The 21,290-nt window shown below is 41.4% G+C and overlaps 1 protein-coding gene across 4 annotated transcripts; it reads right to left on the bottom strand.

Annotated features, from left to right (window-relative positions):
• Nucleotides 1-2,663: 2,663 nt before the first annotated feature.
• LOC124116431 (sulfotransferase 1C4-like) lies at nucleotides 2,664-19,242 on the bottom strand. 4 transcript variants are annotated; one of them, XM_048401085.1, is made up of 7 exons: nucleotides 18,917-19,057; nucleotides 15,303-15,511; nucleotides 8,402-8,725; nucleotides 7,450-7,553; nucleotides 6,539-6,716; nucleotides 3,215-3,358; nucleotides 2,664-2,894 (listed from the first exon to the last, which is right to left on the bottom strand). In XM_048401085.1, exons 2-6 carry the CDS (start codon nucleotides 15,481-15,483, stop codon nucleotides 3,246-3,248), a joined length of 900 nt encoding a protein of 299 aa, XP_048257042.1. In that variant the 5' UTR covers nucleotides 15,484-15,511; nucleotides 18,917-19,057; the 3' UTR covers nucleotides 2,664-2,894; nucleotides 3,215-3,245. The 4 variants fall into 4 exon arrangements, with proteins under 4 accessions (XP_048257042.1, XP_046333718.2, XP_046333717.2 ...); XM_046477762.2 differs by lacking the exons at nucleotides 2,664-2,894; nucleotides 18,917-19,057 and adding an exon at nucleotides 19,124-19,242 and having other exon boundaries at nucleotides 3,028-3,358; XM_046477761.2 differs by lacking the exon at nucleotides 2,664-2,894 and having other exon boundaries at nucleotides 3,028-3,358.
• Nucleotides 19,243-21,290: the final 2,048 nt, after the last annotated feature.

The raw sequence follows: 21,290 nt of genomic DNA, 5'->3' as shown, positions 1-21,290 counted from the left end.
GATATCGTGTGACAAAACTTTCTGATATAATCACAAATACATTTTAGTGATTCTCAATGTTGATTGGTGAGTTGATGAAGCCACACTGCTTAATTGTTAAAACATACACTTTGACGTCGATGCAGTGTTGGAGTATCAAGACGCCATGGGAGAGGAGGACATTACACCTAAATGTTGAGATATAATCACAAATGCATTTTAGTGATTCTCAATGTTGATGTGTAAGTTGATGAAGCGATATGACGCCACGGTGCTTAATTGTTGAGAACAATACGCTTGAGAGAGCACTATGATATGGTCATAATTGTTGAACATGATATTTAAACCAAATTTGAAAATAAATTATTGTAAATGTGATAACTTCGTTTTTTTTAGATAATTTAACGATGAACACACTTTTCAGGGCAGAATAGACCCATCTTACAAAATAATTGGAATGCAACGGATGGGTCTTTCAACAAGGCTTCTTTGTTCAAGGGTCGACGTTACATTGTTTGTTTGTTTGTTTGTTTGTTTGTGGTTTAACGCCGCACGCAGCAATACAGACGGGGGTCTGTATTCAATCGAGCCTGGACCAGACAATCCAGTGGTTAATATCATGAGCATCGATCTTAGCAATGGGGATACGATGACATGCATCACCCGATCCTGTTAGTCGATTCGTAAGACAAGCAGAAGTTGCTGAAGACCTATTCTAACAGGGATCATCGATATCCAGGATCCGATGATACATAGCTATAATAATATTGCTGTTTCCTGTCGCAAATCGGCACTCACTGACTCACGTGCATCTTTTCGGACATCTAGATTGGTTCTTCCAAATCTTTAGTTCGTTACAATTACAAGTAGCTTACAAACACAGCGCGTCTCACACAAGGGGTACATGACAATATATATGCAGGTACCGCTGCAGGGTAGAGCAGTCCCAACATCCAAGAGCGACTGAAGAGGGTAGTCAAATTCGGTGTCCTGGCTGATTACATCTCAACGTGCCCTTTTGACAGGACTATAGATCCCCAGCAACCTATGTTTGTCGTACGAGGCGACGAAATGGATCGGGTTGTCAGGCTTGGTGTCTTTGTTGATTGCACGTAATCGTATCCCAATTGCGTAGATCGATGCTCATGATATCAATCGGTAGATTGTCTTGTCTGTTTACAGATCGACGTCATACAGCTGAAATATTGCTGAGTGCGGCATAAACAACAACAAAATCAACAAAGCCGCCGTGATGTAGGAGAAATATTGCTGATTGTGACTTTAGGCAACTTTCACTCACTCACTCACTCACTCACTCACTCACTCACTCACTCACTCACTCACTCATTCACTCACTCACTCACTCACTCACTCACTCACTCACTCACTCACTCACCTGGAGTGTCTGAACAGTAGTGTTTGTGAGCGGTATGAGTCGAAACTTTGTAAGGACATCTCGTCAGATATATTCAGCGATTTTGCATTTCAGAGCATTTGTTCGCCGGCATATTTTGACATTTCACCGTCAGTTTGCAATGCTTCAACACCCTGTTAAAAAGGTAGACTTTCACCTTGGTAAGCTGCAGAGATAAACAGTCTTCAATGGGACAATAAACCACTTAGACATACAGCCATTAAGACAAGGCATATTAATGATCACACAACCGTTAGCGCTTGAATCAAAATAGCAGCGTTACAACACCGCGTTTACATGAAGGATTAACATCAACACATACATAACTCAAAAGATACGAGACGTCTTGTTCCAATACATGTATGCTACAGCGATCCAACACCGTCGAATTGATTTCCCTAATCCTCTACACTATATTATATATCTATGATGTCATTTACAAATATCAAAATTAAAATACTTCACGTCTAAACATTCATACAAATTCAAGTCTAACAAGATAAGGTACACATTTGTTAAATGCGTACTTACAACAGGTAGATTTAATTAGGATAATACAACGTTTTATCCAGTATGTCGTAATTTTCGATAAAGATAAGGTACGAATACTTTTTATAAGACTATAAACAGTAATCTAGACCACGTGAATCCGATTAAAAGTTCTGATTAAAAAAAATAAAGACTTTTACAATGCTCCAACACTCTGTCATTTGACTTTCACTTCGATGAATCGCAAAATACATTTATTCAGTGCGAATTTAAATATGTTTTTGAGATAATCGTATAGTGGCAACTTCTGCTTGTCTTACGAATCGCATGTTTTCGCGGAATCGTAATATTTCAGGATATTTGGACTTTTATCCACGGGTCTTGATATATTTGATCTGAGAAGACACGGGGGTGAGAATCTATTTATCATCCAAATCATTCTTCCCACTTTTCAGTTTGTAAAGAGTAATAACCAGTTTCTTGGGTGTAAAACGTACAGCTGAACAGGTTCAGTGGAAGAGGGATTAGTGATGACATTTGATAATGACGTCATGGTAACCGATGATGTCACAATGGTCTGCAAAGCAGTGTGATGAAATTTCATTGTAGCGATATCTCTTAGGAGACAGCATGTGTTCTCAACCACGCCACGTCTCCCGTGAAAACCATTTTGTTTTATGATAAATTGATAAATGGAGTTAACAGCCCGAGAACTTGGGATATAATGTTTTTACTCTGATTATGATTCTTTTTCTTTTTCTTTTTCTTTTTTTTTTGGGGGGGGGGGGGGGGGGGCACAAATATAACCGTGCTCGTGGATTCCCCATTGTGGAAAACGTAGTGATATTACTGAGAAACTGTTCCGATTACATGTCTTGACTAGACAACTCTAACAAGGCAAAAGCGTCCCTTGACTACAAGCATCTGACCACGACTCAATACACCTTGTACAGTCATCAACCCGCAATTCACAACTGTTAGGGATGGGGGACCGGTCATTGATGCTGACTCCCTGGGGAAATAAGAAAATAAAAAAGCTACGATGAATTACCCTGACCCGAGTGAAAGAATTGTGAGAGACCGACGGATAGATAATCCGTCATCCCTTTCGAGTAAGTCATCAAGATATAAAAAAATCAATTCTATTGAGACACATGATGGAAGTCGGTCCATTGATTTATTCAGAATAGTTATCAATTTATGACATCATGAACAACGGATGACGTGTTAAGTTCATATCGCTTCAACGGTCAGTAAGTACTGGGAATCGCAAAAATGTGCAAATATCGGAAAGTTATGAGTCTCACACCATTATTAATTGTAACCACTGACCCGTTCTTCATACACAGCTGATAGAGAGGGGTCACATGGTGAAGCTATACGTCCACCTACTGGCTCCCATCCTATCCGTGAATTCCTGGTCTAGCCTCTCACTCTGGGACACCGTGAACCAGTTCTTCCAGTCCCCGACCTCGCCTGTGGAACATAACGATATCCTACACGTGTCTAATAATATATCCATTACCTTTCCTCATTACCATCCACACTGTTTCAAAACTGCAGTGTGTTTAATACCATTAACTGGTTAGTTCAGTTCTCAAAAACATCACAAGGGTGGTGTGACACTGAGCTGTGGCGTCCGTTTGTTCAATATGACTGTATGTTCTGATCTGTTAATCTAACACACCAAACTATGGTTCGATAACACAGAAAATGTGGGTATATGAAAGAGTGAGTGAGTTGTGTTTAACGCCGCTTTTAACAGTATTCCAGTTATATCACGGCGTGTCAGCCTAATGTGGGAGGAAAGCCTGAAGTGATGCAGGTCTTACACGTTTACCACTTCGGTGAAACCCACGAGCACGGGAATGGAGCTGACAAACCTTGAAACATAATCGGGGCCAACCGGGATTCGAACCCACAATCATAGGTTTGAGGTGTGCCCAGGGGACGCAACTTTGCACAGCGTATTGCGGCGACTTAGACGACTGGGCCACCCGTGCACCGTACATAAAAGAAGCGATGGGATTGAGAGTATAACGTTACGACCGACAGATATATTCAAAGAGGCGTTGACGTCGAGAGTATAACGTTACGACCGACAGGTATATACAATGGAGCGGTGAATGTCGAGAGCATAACGCTACGACCGACAGGTGTATTCAACAAGGATGTTGACGTCGAGAGTATAACGTTACGACCGAGAGGTATATAGATACGATGGAGCGTTGACGTCGAGAGTATATCGTTATGACCGACAGGTATATACAGGTACACACACTCCGGCGCAATGGTGACTTCATATAGCACCACTGCCACAGGCTAATATGCATATCACGTGACCGGACTTTCTCCGTTTTTTTCGTAAATAAACGCGCTTATTCCGATATCAGAACAGATTGGCCTAATACAAGCTTTTTGGGGAGCTTTACATATTGTTTTGCATAATTATATAGATATGCTACTGCAAGTGCGACAGTGAGGTGCGTGACAATATATATTTAAACACCAAAGTGACCGGAACGCTAGCTCTCTCTTGGACTTCCATGACAGCACGTGGAGCCGTACAGCCAATGTCAACAAAGGATAACAACGCAAATTCAAATAGTTTTTCACGTTTTAGGATATTTGCTCAGTGAAAGTTAACCATTCAATGTAGGTGTGTAGACGTCTCGAAAATGAAACAGGTCCTGGGCCCACTTGCACAGAACAATCTTAGTTACAATCGATCTTAGGCGGCTACAATCAACTTTACAATCACCATACAATTGTCCTATTCCACTTGCACAAACCGATCTTAGCGCGATTGTAAGACGGCTTGGAGTTAAGATCGCGATCTTAGCTAAGATTGAAATCTTCAACTGTGGAGGTACGAATATTTTAAACTCGACTCCTGTCTATAGTTGTCTGCAAACGGGCATAGTTTGCTGCGCATACAATAAGTGGAACCGGTAACGACACGCAACACGTACCTCCCTCCATCGCACTTTTCCCAATTATTTGAAGGAAACGATTACTAGAATGAAGGCATATATTCTTGTCGGCATTAATACTGTCGTGATTTAGGAATTGTTTTCTAATTCAACAATAGAAATACCTACTCATGTTTTGATTTAAAGTATTGAAATGCGAATAAATACATTATTTAGTAACACAATTATTATGAAAATTAAAATAAATAATAATAATATTTCCTAAAACCCAACGTGTAAATGCATGATCGTCATCTATTTGGGGGAGTTTTTCGTAAAATCCTAAATATATCCTTCATGTTTTCGTTTCGTTGCTACAACAAAGGATGTTATGACTACCATTTCAAAACACAGAAAGACGGGAACTTTCAAAAACGCATAGACGGGAAATAAGAATAATGAGTAATGTTTCGAGAAAGCAATTGTTAATATATATTCCCTAGGTATCAATTTAAAAAAAAAAATATTTTAAAATGTGAATTTTATTTTTGCTATTTATGGGATATTTTGCAAAAAAAATCAAATGTTTCATCATGTATATTTGCTTGTTTGATGAATACTTGTATTTTTTTCTTTTAATCTCTGATTAACCGCTCGTCCCCGTCCCATTTGATTTTAGATTTAAACATGTATGATTTGCTCTTCAGCTTGTACTTATTTGTAGATTAATTTCATGATAAACTAAAGACAAAATAACTGACACGAATATGACCCAAAAAATATATAGGGGAAGCTCAGCGATTCAACAACATTGATACACTGGGTAAGGTAGATTGTACTCTACGGGCTTATACAAAGGGAAACCACTCCCATCTAGAGTATAAACTAAGATTAGCTGCCCTTGATTTATCGAAAAGGTCACGGACGTTGCAAATCGCTTGCGGGACGACTTAGGTTTTTATCCTTCCCTTGTTTAGCGAAAAGGTATGTTGTTTCACATTTCTTTCAGTATTGAGTCGGATGGGAATATTCCTTTTAGCTATCGACTCGATAGTTACGTATTTAACTATAGTAATTAACGATATTGCTGACGTTAAATCTGTGGTGCGTTCTTCATGTTGTTAAAGTGTCGATTCGAATGATAAAGTTTAGAAAAAAAGAGAGGCAATGTTTGAACGTAAAGCAGATTATTTATGTGAAACAGACTAAGCCTTGCACGCCATTTTGTCAAGTTTATTCAGGGACTACAACGATCTTAGCTACTTAAGATTGGTCCGGACCAATTGTAAGTTTCGATTGTAGCTTACAATGATCTTAGCCTACAATCGCTTTGTGCAAGTGGATGACGATTGTAGCCGAAGCCTGAGATCGCGATCTTAAGGATTTACAATAATTGTAGCGCTAAGATTGCTTTGTGCAAGTGGACCCTGATCCGGAGGAAGAACCGGACGGACGGAGAGACAGCCATGCTGATGGTTTTAAAACCCTACTTTATATGCCGGTGCGATGAGATTTGAGAGCATTCCTTCTATAACCAGACATACCATAATGGTTAACCGTAGATATAGACACATAAATAACAAAAACGTATTACTGTGAAAAACGAGTCGAGGTTTAGAGGGTTAGATTTAAATAGGTATCGAATGCCCTAAATGAGTTCGCATGTTGAAATCCCCGTAGAAACTCCCCTTGCTTCACACATTGTTTCAATGGAAGCGTGTTAGCAGTTGAGACTGTGTGTCACCTTTTCTGAAAATCCCCGTGCCGTCCTTCCAGGCCCCCTTCAACTTATCGCCCTTGAAGTCGCTGTACGCTTGGCGGAGCTTCTGGAACCCACAAGCTTCTGCGATGTCCGCGCATGTCTCGTCACTGACGTCACGACCCAGGAACGAGGCTATGCCTTTAACACACTCGACGGGGTCCTGAAACGTTTACAAATGCACTGATAACTGATAGCACCATCTCCACCCGGCAGCAGGAAATAACACCACTAAGAAGTAATGGCTTCGGATATGTTGTTTTATGTTTCACGGATATATTCAAGCTTTTCCACACAAAGTCGGTCGAAATTTATTTATTTATTTATTTATTGATTGATTGATTGATTGATTGATTGATTGATTGATTCATTCATTCATTGATTCATTCATTCATTCATTCATTCATTCATTCATTCATTTATTTGAAAGTCATTCTGCCGTGGAGTTAAAACTGCAGCTGGCTTCTCGAATCACTGATAGTGATGTAGACATGGAATTTATATATAACATTTTCCACTGTATAAGATGGTCTATATTAGGAGCGTGAGACATATTAAAAATAAATATTTTTATGTTTAGTTTATTTTTTGGACCGGCTGTTTTTCAGTGGGGGTGGCTGGCCCTTGAAACGAACAGTGAAAGATGTGTAGCCTTACCTGTTCCTTACTTGTCCGGATTAACGAGGTGTCACTGCATACACTTTCTCACTAGTTAGGGTTGGCTGAACAACCGTTAATATTCTGACCTGAGGTTTTGGCTTTTATCTTATCAAACTTGCTAATGAAGCAGTGAGGAATATTCACTCAAGAATTGTTTGATATTTCGACAATCGATGTAATGTGATTCCTGTCACTGTGCATATTGAGTTGATCTATAATGCTACAATGTACTGTACCTTCTTCATTTTTTCATAATGCACGTGATGCACGTTCATCTCTGGGTGTTCTCCCAACTCCTTCTGCCACTCCAGCTCAAAGTCGAACCATGAGTTGTAGGGCACTAGAACGTTTACAGTCTGGAGTGAGTGAGTGACTGAGTGTTTGTTTGTTTGTTTGTTGTTTAACGCCGCACGTAGCAGTATTCCAGCTATATGACAGCGGTCTGTAAATAATCGAGCCTGGACCAGACAATCCAGTGATTGACATCATGAACATCGATCCACGCAATTGGGATGTGATTACATACATCAACCAAGTCAGCGAGCCTGACCACCCGACCCCGTTAGTCGCCGCTTACGACAAGCAAAGTCGCTTTTTACGGCAAGCATGGCTTGCTGAAGACCTATCTATATTTTATTATATGACTGCATGTCAGCCTTAATAGGGAGAAACAGCCATCGTGATCCAGATTTTAGAAGCTCACCACTTTGGTGAAACCTATAAGCATAGGCAGGTTGCTGACTAACCAAACCTCATCAGAACGAATATGGGATTCGAACCCACGACCATAATAATCTGTCAAATCTGAACAGCGAAATGCCACGCATTATGCCTTAGTCACCCATGCCCAACAAGCGCACCGACATTGTTCAATATGTCTCGGCCACTGCTTCCAAACATACAATGGCGATGGGGTAGCCTTGTGGTTAAAGCGTTCGCTCGTCACACCATTCCCAACATGGATACAATGGGTGAAGCCCCTTTCCAGTGTAACCCTCAGTGATATTGCTGGAATATTGCTAAAAGGGGTGAAAACCCCGACTCACTCAAATAATACAATCTGGTTAAACCGAACAATGTTCAGTATTCCCAACATCTTATGTTAGTATTTTCTAATAAAAAATAATTAAAACAAATCCATTTACATCCATAAAACATTTACATCAAGATATTTCGCTCCTACATTACCGTCCCCGCTCAACCACATGTCGAAGTAGTCGTCCCACTTGCCGTCGTACATGGCCATGCTCTTTGTCCCCGTGTACATCCCATAAGTTGACACGGCGACGTCCTTAGGATTCCTGTGAACCATGACAACTTTGTTTCCCTTCTTGAGCACCTGTTGTGGGAAGTACCGGAAGCGGAAGTGAGTCGCGAACACCCTGGGAGACGTCATAGCGTCCAGGTCCGCCTTGGACGTTATATCCAGAACAAAAACTGGCATTCTTTCTTTGCGGTACTCGGATGTTTCAGCTACAAGCATCTGTGTCACCTCCCACGTCCAGTGAGTCCCTAGAACCACGGAGAGAAATGTGAGTGACACGGGTTTAACGCCGCTTTGAACAGTATATCAGTTGTATCACGGTGTGTCAGCATAATGTGGAAGGAGTGAGTGACACGGGTTTAACGCCGCTTTGAACAGTATATCAGTTGTATCACGGTGTGTCAGCATAATGTGGAGTGAGTGAGTGAGTGAGTGAGTGACACGGGTTAAACGCCGCTTTGAACAGTATATCAGTTGTATCACGGTGTGTCAGCATAATGTGGAGTGAGTGAGTGAGTGACACGGGTTTAACGCCGCTTTGAACAGTATATCAGTTGTATCACGGTGTGTCAGCATAATGTGGAGTGAGTGAGTGAGTGAGTGAGTGACACGGGTTAAACGCCGCTTTGAACAGTATATCAGTTGTATCACGGCGTGTCAGCATAATGTGGAAGGAGTGAGTGACACGGGTTTAACGCCGCTTTGAACAGTATATCAGTTGTATCACGGCGTGTCAGCATAATGTGGAAGGAGTGAGTGACACGGGTTTAACGCCGCTTTGAACAGTATATCAGTTGTATCACGGTGTGTCAGCATAATGTGGAGTGAGTGAGTGAGTGACACGGGTTAAACGCCGCTTTGAACAGTATATCAGTTGTATCACGGCGTGTCAGCATAATGTGGAAGGAGTGAGTGACACGGGTTTAACGCCGCTTTGAACAGTATATCGGTTGTATCACGGTGTGTCAGCATAATCTGGAGTGAGTGAGTGAGTGACACGGGTTTAACGCCGCTTTGAACAGTATATCAGTTGTATCACGGTGTGTCAGCATAATGTGGAAGGAGTGAGTGAGTGAGTGAGTGACACGGGTTTAACGCCGCTTTGAACAGTATATCAGTTGTATCACGGTGTGTCAGCATAATGTGGAGTGAATGAGTGAGTGAGTGAGTGACTTGGGTTAAACGCCGCTTTGAACAGTATATCAGTTGTATCACGGTGTGTCAGCATAATGTGGAGTGAATGAGTGAGTGAGTGAGTAACTTGGGTTTAACGCCGCTTTGAACAGTATATCAGTTGTATCACGGTGTGTCAGCATAATGTGGAGTGAGTGAGTGAGTGAGTGAGTGACTTGGGTTTAACGCCGCTTTGAACAGTATATCAGTTGTATCACGGCGTGTCAGCATAATGTGGAGTGAATGAGTGAGTGAGTGAGTAACTTGGGTTTAACGCCGCTTTGAACAGTATATCAGTTGTATCACGGTGTGTCAGCATAATGTGGAGTGAGTGAGTGAGTGAGTGAGTGACTTGGGTTTAACGCCGCTTTGAACAGTATATCAGTTGTATCACGGCGTGTCAGCATAATGTGGAGTGAATGAGTGAGTGAGTGAGTGACTTGGGTTAAACGCCGCTTTGAACAGTATATCAGTTGTATCACGGTGTGTCAGCATAATGTGGAGTGAATGAGTGAGTGAGTGAGTAACTTGGGTTTAACGCCGCTTTGAACAGTATATCAGTTGTATCACGGTGTGTCAGCATAATGTGGAGTGAGTGAGTGAGTGAGTGAGTGACTTGGGTTTAACGCCGCTTTGAACAGTATATCAGTTGTATCACGGTGTGTCAGCATAATGTGGAGTGAGTGAGTGAGTGAGTGAGTGACTTGGGTTTAACGCCGCTTTGAACAGTATATCAGTTGTATCACGGTGTGTCAGCACAATGTGGAAGGAGTGAGTGAGTGAGTGAGTAACTTGGGTTTAACGCCGCTTTGAACAGTATATCAGTTGTATCACGGTGTGTCAGCATAATGTGGAGTGAGTGAGTGAGTGAGTGAGTGACTTGGGTTTAACGCCGCTTTGAACAGTATATCAGTTGTATCACGGTGTGTCAGCATAATGTGGAAGGAGTGAGTGAGTGAGTGAGTAACTTGGGTTTAACGCCGCTTTGAACAGTATATCAGTTGTATCACGGTGTGTCAGCATAATGTGGAAGGAGTGAGTGAGTAACTTGGGTTTAACGCCGCTTTGAACAGTATATCAGTTGTATCACGGCGTGTCAGCATAATGTGGAAGGAGTGAGTGAGTAACTTGGGTTTAACGCCGCTTTGAACAGTATATCAGTTGTATCACGGTGTGTCAGCATAATGTGGAAGGAGTGAGTGAGTGAGTGAGTGAGTGAGTGACTCTTGTTTAACATAGGTTTCTGGCGCGACCAAGGGACGCAACTCTGACCAGCGAATCGCGGCGCCTTAGACGACAGGGCCACCCGTGCCCCCTAATGTGGGAGGAGGTCTTAGCTGTATACCACTTTAATGAAATCCACGAGACTGGCATGGTGCTGAAAACTAGAAACATAATCAGGGCGATTCCGGGTTGGCATCAATGATTCTGGCAGGCCTAAGGAACGCAACTCCGTACGGGAACTACCCTAGGAAAAGTGACTTGGATTTATACGCCATTCACTTGTATCACGGCATGTCAATGTGGGAGGAAAGCTCGAAGTGATTCAGGTCTTACGCCATGATGCTAAAAAACCAAAGATCATAATCGGGGCGAGCAAGGGACGCAACTGTGAACTCCTGGTCTTAGACCAGTGGGCCAACCAGTCTCTCAGGTCACTGAGGTTACTTAGGTTTCCGTGGTTTAGGGTAAGTCATGACAAGTATTTGAAACAATTTTCTAGTTTGAATAATCAGGCATAGTGCTAATGGGAATCTTGGAATGGAACGCAAGACATGCTGATCCTTAAAGGGGCGCAACTCTGCACAGGTAAGTGCTGCGTAACTGAACCAGGATAACTATCATCTGTCCTTACAATAAGATAAACCAACTGTGTTTTGACATGTGAGATACTGAAGATTAGATATTCTTATTTCAATTTGTAACCGAGCGCTTAAGCCCATAAATAAGAGGTATCAAACACTCTCGATTCTATAATGACCACAAGAGCGCTTTGACAACGGAGCGCGAACATTCACATTGGCAACTAACTCGGTTATCTAAGAACCTGCCGAAAGGGGGACATAAGCAGTGACAAGCATAAATATTACCTGAGTTCACGATTAAGTAAACGAGACTTCTTGGACATCCATTGCCAACGGAAAGTCTCTTATGTCTGAAGACCGCCGTTTTTAGCTGAAGACGAGGCGGGTATGTACGACAGGAGACTGGTCATCTCTGAGAGATTGCTCATTTTTGTTGCCGATGAATGTGGCCCTTACACAGTGGTCAGCGTGTGTTACACTTAATTGTGCGTGTTCTTTAATAGATTTCATCACGACTGATAAGGGTTTAAAAAACAGGCATTGTGGACTAACGGATGTTTTCCTATCATGGTATTTTTTTAAGAAAGGGGATGTTGATTTTGAAGTGTCAAAAGGAGTTAGATATCTGATTTTAGTCTTATTTTCACCAATCAGAATCAAGCATTTTTCAGTGTCAAGGTGGAATGGTGTGACTAGAATGTATGTATATTATGTTACTGATGCATATTTGACAAATGTACGGCTTATCATACAGACAATCATGCAAACACCTGTTACCGACTAATGACGAATCCAAAGGTTGTGTTTGGTGCTTACATCACTGGGGTGTATCATGGTCATTGAGTTTTTCTCACTACCCTGTATGATCCTTAGGACGTGTTATATTTACGAGAGGGGAGTAAGCCTTGGTTATTAGATAGAAAGTGTACTGTTTGTAAAAGCCAAGACATTGCGGATGAATATCATTATATTTTTAAATGTGAATATTTTAAAGAAGTAAGACATATACATACCAAAGACTCTTATTGTACATCCATCTATGTTTAAACTTCAACAGATGTTTCATTGTAAAAATAATATCTTCTTGAAAAAATTATCAAAATATTGTAAAATAGTAATGGCTACATTTAAATAACTATTAAAGCTGCCATCACTATTATACGTCACATCTCCTGTTAAACCTCAACATGCTACTTTTTGTAGCCTTGGGCGTAATAAAGTTCTGTTCTGTTCTATTCTAAACTCATCATCAAAATTATTGCACATGTTCATATCACTTACAACTTGCTGATATTCAAATATTGAAAACCTTTTCATCCTTTTTTGACACATTTACATTTACAGCCACAGTTGTTGAAACAAACAAAGTCAAATATTCAATCGTAGGATCATATCTGATAACTTACGAAGATTCTTAATAATTGACTTTCACTTTGTGTGAGTTCATTTAGGAGATAAACCTACTGTGTTTTGAAATTTGATGTAGTCCAGTCAGAATCAAGCATTCTTCATTGTCATGGTAGAATTGAGTATGAACCTTCATAGAATGAGTTCCAAATTGTATGAAAGTCGGACCTTGCTTGTTTGGCCCTCATTCTATGAAGGTTTATACTCCAATAAGCTCACACAAAGTGAAAGTCATTTCTTATAATTTTTATATCACTATTTATTACCTCAGAGGATGTAGACCAAGATCTATACACAATTATATTTAGGCCTAGCATGAGTGACTTCATGTTTACACTGACAGCCACACAACAACCAGCTGTATCGCAGAATAAAATAGTTCCTCAAAACGAGAGGCATCAGAGTATATATGCACAATATGCTCTACAGGGACTTTTGTAGTTTCTGAACAATAAATGTATTCAAAAAATATCCTCATAAGATGAGAAAGGTCTGTTAAGAACTACTTCAGTAAGTTAATCACAATGACACATTTATATCAAGCACAAGACTCCAAATGGTCAACACAAAAAACGTGACGGGGCAGATATCCGAAGTTGTATTGATTGCTGTAAACTGTCACTGTAGTCCAGATACTACGATGAATTGGATTTCTTCGTTTTCGTCTCAAGGATGGGTTGTAGTGTGAATATCTTTGAAGGGGCATGCAATCAAATTCTCTGACATATCCCAATGTATACTAAAACGCTAAGTTCAAGATCAAAGGGTCTAAATGATGAGAAACGATGCTGTATTTATTTGTGCGAGGGAATTCCCCTGGGTTTCTCCAGAAATGTTTCAGTTTCTCGTCCAAAGGAAAAGCCGTATTACCTTCACTTTAAAACAAATACATAACGATAGCTACATATTTATCTCAGTTCTCATACTATGCCTACAGTGCCTCATTATACCGTGTCCTATGGTGATCAAGTTTGTGTTGGGGCTCCTCCCCTGCAGGGAAACTTGACTAACATTGACGGTACATACACCCCATTTTCGTCGCGTCCAAGATTATAGCACTTATATAGCGACGCGCGCGTGAGTGCGTGGCTACTTGTGCTTGTCCGGACTAATGCCACCGATTTTACATTTCTAGTCCACTGAGATACCATGCCGCAGTTTTACATGAATACCTCACTCAGACACAATATACTGATACGAGCCGAATAGTCCTTATTTCAAGCCCTTTATGTAAAGCGCCTGGTTGGTATGACGCATCTTCCCGAGGCAAGAGAGTTAACTGACTTTAAAAGTCCAGTTTCCACCCTTGCCGAACTAGGCTGAAATTCCTGGGCTCGATCGTAGCGCATCCAGTGGCTATTACGAGTTATGTCCTTTCTATGCCTCTCCTACTGACCAATCAGATTCAACCTCTCGTATCACTTGCATTTGCTTCAAACAAAACGGTGGCGCCCAGTCAAGACGATCTGATCGATAATCAAGATCTATATTGTGATAAAACGATTCTTACATCGCCAAGTGCATCAAATCACGTGAGCACCTTGATTAAAAACATGAAAAGATTTAGAAAATATCTGTTGACAACGAGTTAGCGGCGCACATGCTTTGCAAGTCCTGCAGTCGACCGAAATCTGCATGACACTTTACGAACCGGATTCCGATTTCGGTGCGCGATTTTGATTGGACTATGCATAGACTCGTTAGCCCAGCCAAAATGTAACTCCATAATACCAGCCTAGTTCGGCAAGGGTGGAAACTGGACTTTTATAGTCAGTTAACTCACTTGCCTCGGGAAGATGGGTATGACGCGGCTGTTGATCGAACCACCGACGTCTGGCAGACGCTTTACCACTAGACCAAGCAGGCATTTCCATGTCATTAGAGTTTATCTTACGACACACCAAATTATATTGCAGGTAAGTCTTGTGCATACTTTGTTCAGAATCGGTAAGAATAGCATAGTTAAGCATTCATCAACTTCCTTCGTTTTCTAATCGATCGAAAAACTGCAGTCGACAGAAAACAAACTTAGGAGTTATTCCCCTCTAGATACATTTCATTTGGAAAATATCGTAAGTATCCGGAAAATGACGTCTTACATGATTAATTCGAGATGTACAATTGCGGTTGGTATGTTGCAAATGTAATACAGTAAAGTACGGTTATAACGAACTCAAAGGGACTACTAATTTTAGTTCGTTATAACCGTAGTTCGTTATATGCATATATACAGCATAACTACAGCAAATAGTCAGGACCAAAAAAGTAAGTTCGTTATATCCGTAAGTTCGTTATAAGCGTGTTCGTTATAACCGTAGTTTACTGTACTTGCATTTCGCCATATCGAGTACACCTTCCATGTTAGCGCGCAATTATAATTATAGAATGGGTCTCGGAATCCGATATTCGCGTGTAAGGTAAGATAAAGCTAATTAATAACCTGATTTGGGGTAGGACAGTACGAAGACATCGTCCTCTCTGACCTCCAAGTCCCGGATATCGTGACACTGTTTCTCGGACGTGACGTCGATGGGTTTTGGCGGGAACAGAAGGCCATCAAAACACTCAACCTTGATCTTCTCGCCGCCGTTGTCCGTGCAGTCGCGCCACGTGCAGGACATTGTCCGCCTTGCTACAAAGGAGACAACTCTGAAAGAAGAAAAGGTAAATGAATGCTGCTTTCCCCGCACTCAGCAATACTACAGCTGTAACACGTCGGCGTGTTACCAACTAAAGCTCACTGCCCTGGTTGTCAATTAGGTGTATCTATGCAGTCGATAACGTACATCTGTGTGTTATAATGCCCGTAGCATACATAAGTATAAAATATTATTGTAATTATAATAAAACATAAAGCACATTTATAACGCGCCCTATCCATGTCCATATTTATTTATTTTTGTTTTATTTTTTTTGACATCATTTATTCATGTTGATTGTCCACGATTTTACATGTCCATCTGATCAAACCACTCACTCGCTCAAAGCACTACAATGGGAGTCAAACACAACGAACGAACCAAGCCTCAACCTGACAAGGGCCTGGAAAAGTGAATGGGCATTGTCGATAGTGATAAGATATCTGATGAAAATAGTATCTAACTCAAATTGTGTAAATAGATACGCTTCATGATAGTATGAATTATTTACTGATGAAAAAAATAAAAGGGAACATACAATAAATGACTTCAATCATTTTTTGTTGCGTTTAATGACGTATAAACGTAAAGAGACGCTTTTCAACTCCATAAACCGTAAAATATAAACTTCAACAAAAAAAATTTCACAGACTGCTTATTTAATCATAAAGACTACAAAAATCTGAAGCCACAAACACATCATTAAACGCAATACTGCAACTCAATCCCCGCCCATTCTATTATCGATCAATCGAAAAACAGTAGACCATTAGTGGGCGTGGCATATAGGTCTGTTTGGGTTTGTGGAAGCCTTAACGAAAAAAACACATTTGCTTGCATAGCCAATCAAATGCAAAGGAATGACTAGCAAATTAGATACTATGTAATATTTCAGAGGGAGGCTTAAGTCTGTATATGACTTATACTCGACAAAAGGAACAGGTCTGTGTGCCGTAATCTGATTAAAACTTGTTGTCAATTCACTTTGCTACCCAGTACCGTGCCACAGGGCAGCGACCTGACCATTCTTTAAATCTTACAGTCAGTTCAGCACTTTTATATGTTTATTATTCATTTCATGTTTGGAAAGGGTGCACAATTATTGAAACATATGTCTTGAAATGGTTAATTTTCATTGACAAAGTATCATTAAACATTAAGCGGTTCCACGTGCAGACACCGGAAACATTTCGATGGCAAGGGGTACTTTGATGTGTTTGTTTGTTTGTTGTTTTACGCCGCACTCAGCAATATTCCAGCTATATGACGGCGGTCTGTAAATAATCGAGTCTTGACCAGACAATCCTGTGATTGATATCATTAGCATCGATTGGGACGGATGACATGCATCAACCAAGTCAGCGAGCCAGACCATCCGATCCCGTTAGTCGCCTTTTACGACAAGCGTGGGTTGCTGAAGACCTATTCCACCCCGGATCCTCACGGGTCTTGATGTGTAAGGATATTTAGAGGCTATCATATGGAAATCTTATTATTATGCCTCAAAGTGAGATTGACCAATCAGAGAGCAGAAGTACTGACCCCACATGAGCCCGTCTACCGTCAGTAAAAATCCAAGATGGTTCATACTGACCTAATATGAGATCGCATACCGTCAGTAAAAACCATCTTGGGTTTTTCAACACCCACCACACATATTACACATTAAATTTCTGGAACAGAAATTCGTTATTCGACACTGTTTTGTGTTTTAATATCATTAATTTCGATGTGCAAGGGCGTTCATGTTTTTTTAATCACGTTCGTGACTTTAATAACTTTATATAAAGTTAAAATTATCAACAAGGTTTGGCCGAGGAGGTTTGAATGGTAGTCTCCCTTTGACCCTTAACGTCTTAGGTTGTAAGTGTTAAGTTCTGAGTTTTAAGTTTCACATGACATGTACCTGTACGACAAAGATACAATGTGTGAAGCCTATTTCTGGTGTCCCCCTTCGTGATATTGCTGGAATATTGGTAAAAGCGGCGTCAAACCATACTCACTCACTCACTCACTCACTCACTCACTCATGTATATTTATTCAGGATACCTTTAGTATTTATAAGATGCTTTTTAATGTTCTCTAATGTTTTTCACGAGAAAATTGGACGAGCAGACGGGCAGACGACGCACTGAGGGACGTAACTCTAATTTCTTACCACCCGGGCGAATATCGATCGCCCTTTCAAAATGATTTACAAGCCATATCTGCACGGCAAGGGGTGTAATACGGATCTGGTTATTACACCGCCTGTGATATGACCGTCTGGCTCTATCACAAATGCAAAATGCCTCATCTCATTCATAATTATATGATAAGTGGTCCTACTCCACACTATCGCGATTGTAGTTGAATATTTTCATTTCTGTACACGTGATCTGAATATCGCACTGAAAGACGGATTTCTCATCTCATTTCAGTATTGGCGCGTTTCTTTACAAAGAAAAGACAGACACGTGATTAAATTACCTTGCGGTAGTGGTGTAATGTTAAGTCAGTACTGCATCATAAGCGAAATGAATTTGGGATTGAACTCACCACCAGCGTATCCTGGCGTGAGTAGGGGGCGCAACTCTACACAATCAATGGCGGAGACTTCAGTGAGAAACGTGTAGTTAGTTGGGTAATCTGAATGTGCGCCTCGTGCTACAAAACACAGAGACCCGTAGATTCTTAAGTGGAACATTTTGATTTTTTATATTATACATATTTAAAAGGTTTGATATAAACGACTTTGGAACAATTTTCACACGTAGTTAAAAATGCATTAATAACGACCATGATGTCAATCACTGGATTTTTGGTCGAGACTCGATTATTTACAGACCGACGTCATACAGCTGGAATATTGCTGAGTACGGCGTTAACAACAAACAAACATTAATGACGAAAATATCCTCATCAAGACATCGTCGCCGTAAAGCCAATCCCTTCAGGTCAGTTTAACACAGATTGCTGATTGCCCTTTTTATCTTATAAATTAAGGGGCGGTGGGGTAGCCTGGTGGTTAAAGCGTTCGCTCATCACACCGAAGACCCGTGTTCGATTCCCGACATGGGTATAATGTGTGAAGCCCATTTCTGGTGCCCCCGCCGTCATATTGCTGGAACATTGCTAAAAGCGGCGTAAAACCATACTCACTCACGCACTCGTTAAATTAAGGGGCGGTGGGGTAGCCTGGTGGTTAAAGCGTTCGCTCGTCACGCAGAAGACCCGAACCCCACATAGGTACGTTGCGTGAAGCCGTGAAATTGCAGGAATTTTGCAAAAAGTGGCGTAAAACCGTACACGCTCCCTCACTGACTCACTACAAACTTAACAGTAAGAGTTATCTGTGCGTATTCAGACTTCGCGAGAAAAGACCACGGTCAGTACAAAATGCATGTATGTCAACAAATACCGCCATAACATCACCTTTGACCTTAACTCTCCATGTCTTGCTTGTAGTCCCCGCTAGTCGTGTTTTGCGTTACATGCTGGCACTGATTTTCCCCCAGTGAGCCTGATGTAGGTCAACAACATGAAAGGCGAATGCAACTATTTCGAGAGTGCTCTCGTATCTGACAACTACAGGCAGAAGACGCACAGTCATTGCGCTAAACACCCCACGCTATAACCTACCTTCGTGTTTATGTAAATCGGGATCCGAAGCTCAAGGAGCTCGATCACCTAGATATCATAGGGTGATTCAAAAGGTCTGAGAGATAAAAAGATACGAAACAAGATTCCTTCCACGGCTGTTGATCGGCCGGGTTGCAATCAATAATATAGTGATTACCTCCCTTTCTTCTCGTCTAGACGACGAAGTCATTCTTTTCAAGACGTATCTTACATTTGTATGAACTGGATATTTCAGGAATTTGTAGGAGTATGGAAAGGGTTTTGATGCATTTATTTACATTTATCATTCATTCACTCAAAGGGATAGATGTGAAACAGTGGTCTAAGTGGATCCGTAAGCCATGGGTCTGGATCCTTGATTCACCCCGATTGTCTCCCTTGGTCTGCCAGCACCTTGTTCTGTGGGTGCCCATTGTGTTAAAATGTTTTCGTCACACCAGGCTCTCCTGACGCCGTAATAACGAAAACGTGTTTACATCGGCGTGAGACCCAACACGTTCACATATGGAAAGTTTGTTTGTATGGTACCAGGTAAACCAGTGATTGATAGCAGGAACAACATTCGCGACACATTCCTGAATTCTGCAACTACTCGAGTCGGTACCAGGTAAACCAGTGATTGATAGCGGGAACAAAATTCGCGACACATCCCTGCGTTCTGCAACTTCTCGAGTCCGTACCAGGTAAACCAGTGATTGATGGCAGGAACAACAATCACCTCATAAGGGTACGATGACACATATCAGCCAATTGAGATCGTTTAATTTCAGACAGGCACTTTAGCCCCTGGAACCCCTATGGGGGCTTGGGTAGATAAAAAGCATGCAGCCCCAACGGCTAGCGACTTAAGTGAGCAACTCTCTCTCACAGCAATTGTCACTGTTTGTGAAAGGGACGTGTAAGATTTAAACCATTATGATGGCGTCACGCTATTGTTGTTGCAGCTGATTTTGAGCAAGGAATTCACTTGCCATTCTGGGCAGGCATTTTAACAACTAAAACTGTCTATATCAACCATTACATGGTTCATGACGGAGAAATCACGCGAATCTGTTAGTTCCTGAAGTCGACTTAACTCGCCCATTTGGGGCTCGTTGATTCTACTTCCAGATTCTACTTCCGGGTTCTACTTCCAGATTCTACTTCCAGGTTCTACTTCCGGAATCAGACCTGTGAAGATCCGGGGTAGAACAGGTCTTCAGCAACCCATGCTTGCAGTAAACGGCGACTATGCCTGTCGTAAGAGGCGACCAACGGGATCGGGTGGTCAGGCTCGCTGACTTGACTGATGCATGTCATCGATCCCAATTGCGTGGATCGATGCTCATGATGTCAATCATTGGATTGTCTGGTCCAGACTCGATTATTTACAGACCGCCGTCACATAGCTGAAATATTGCTGAGTGCGGCGTTAAACAACAAACAAACAAACAAACCCCCGGAATCAACATATTCTAGTCACTACAATCCCCGACCATCGAAACAGTTGCGAATTATGTACAACATTGATACCGACATATTTAGTATTAGGTATTTATTCTTCGTAATTTGGTGCTATTTCTCATTGTATGACGTCACAATTTCCATGACGTCGCATCTACAACGTCTTCGTAGATGCATCTCAACACACAATGAGTCACAGTTAAGAGTTATACACACTGACAACTGAAGACAGCCTTCGGGGTGTAGTGGATAGAAAGGGCGTCTAGTCGGAGAGCGGAAGGTCGGTGGTTCGATTCCCGGCCGTGTCACACCAAAAGACGTTAAAAGATGACAATTGTGGAAACGCTGCCTGCCGCTCCGCACGAATGGGATGAAACAAGCGCGGAGTCAATATATATACTAGGGATTATCTATGATAAAATGCGTTAGATATCTGAAAGCACACACACATACACACACGTCGCCTAAAGGGTCGGTCGGGTAGCCTAGTGGTTAAAGTGTTCGCTCGTCACACCAAAGACCCGGGTTCAAATCCCGACATGGGTACAATGTGTGAAACCCATTTCTGGTGTCCTCGCCATGATATTGCTTGTGTATTGCTAAAAGCGGCGTAAAAAACAAATATACTCACTCACTCACACGTCGTCTTATAAATGGAATAATCCTGAACGCGGCGTAAAGCCCCATTTCACCCCACCTCATTAAAGACAAACGTTATGGAAAC

This window comes from Haliotis rufescens, unplaced genomic scaffold (genome assembly GCF_023055435.1).
Source record: "Haliotis rufescens isolate VD_foot unplaced genomic scaffold, xgHalRufe1.0.p SCAF_21, whole genome shotgun sequence".
Taxonomy (NCBI): Eukaryota; Metazoa; Mollusca; class Gastropoda; order Lepetellida; family Haliotidae; genus Haliotis; species Haliotis rufescens.
The sequence above is the reverse complement of the archived record's forward strand: the minus strand, read 5'-3'. Positions and strand labels throughout refer to the sequence as shown.

Excerpts from the sequence above, each read along its gene's own strand:
- LOC124116431 (XM_046477762.2), bottom strand. The coding sequence starts at position 15,483 with ATGTCCTGCACGTGGCGCGACTGCACGGACAACGGCGGCGAGAAGATC. Across the intron at positions 6,717-7,449 it reads ATTATGAAAAAATGAAGAAG|GACCCCGTCGAGTGTGTTAA; the intron begins GTACAGTACATT and ends TAAACGTTTCAG. Across the intron at positions 3,359-6,538 it reads CACGGGGATTTTCAGAAAAG|GCGAGGTCGGGGACTGGAAG; the intron begins GTGACACACAGT and ends TATGTTCCACAG.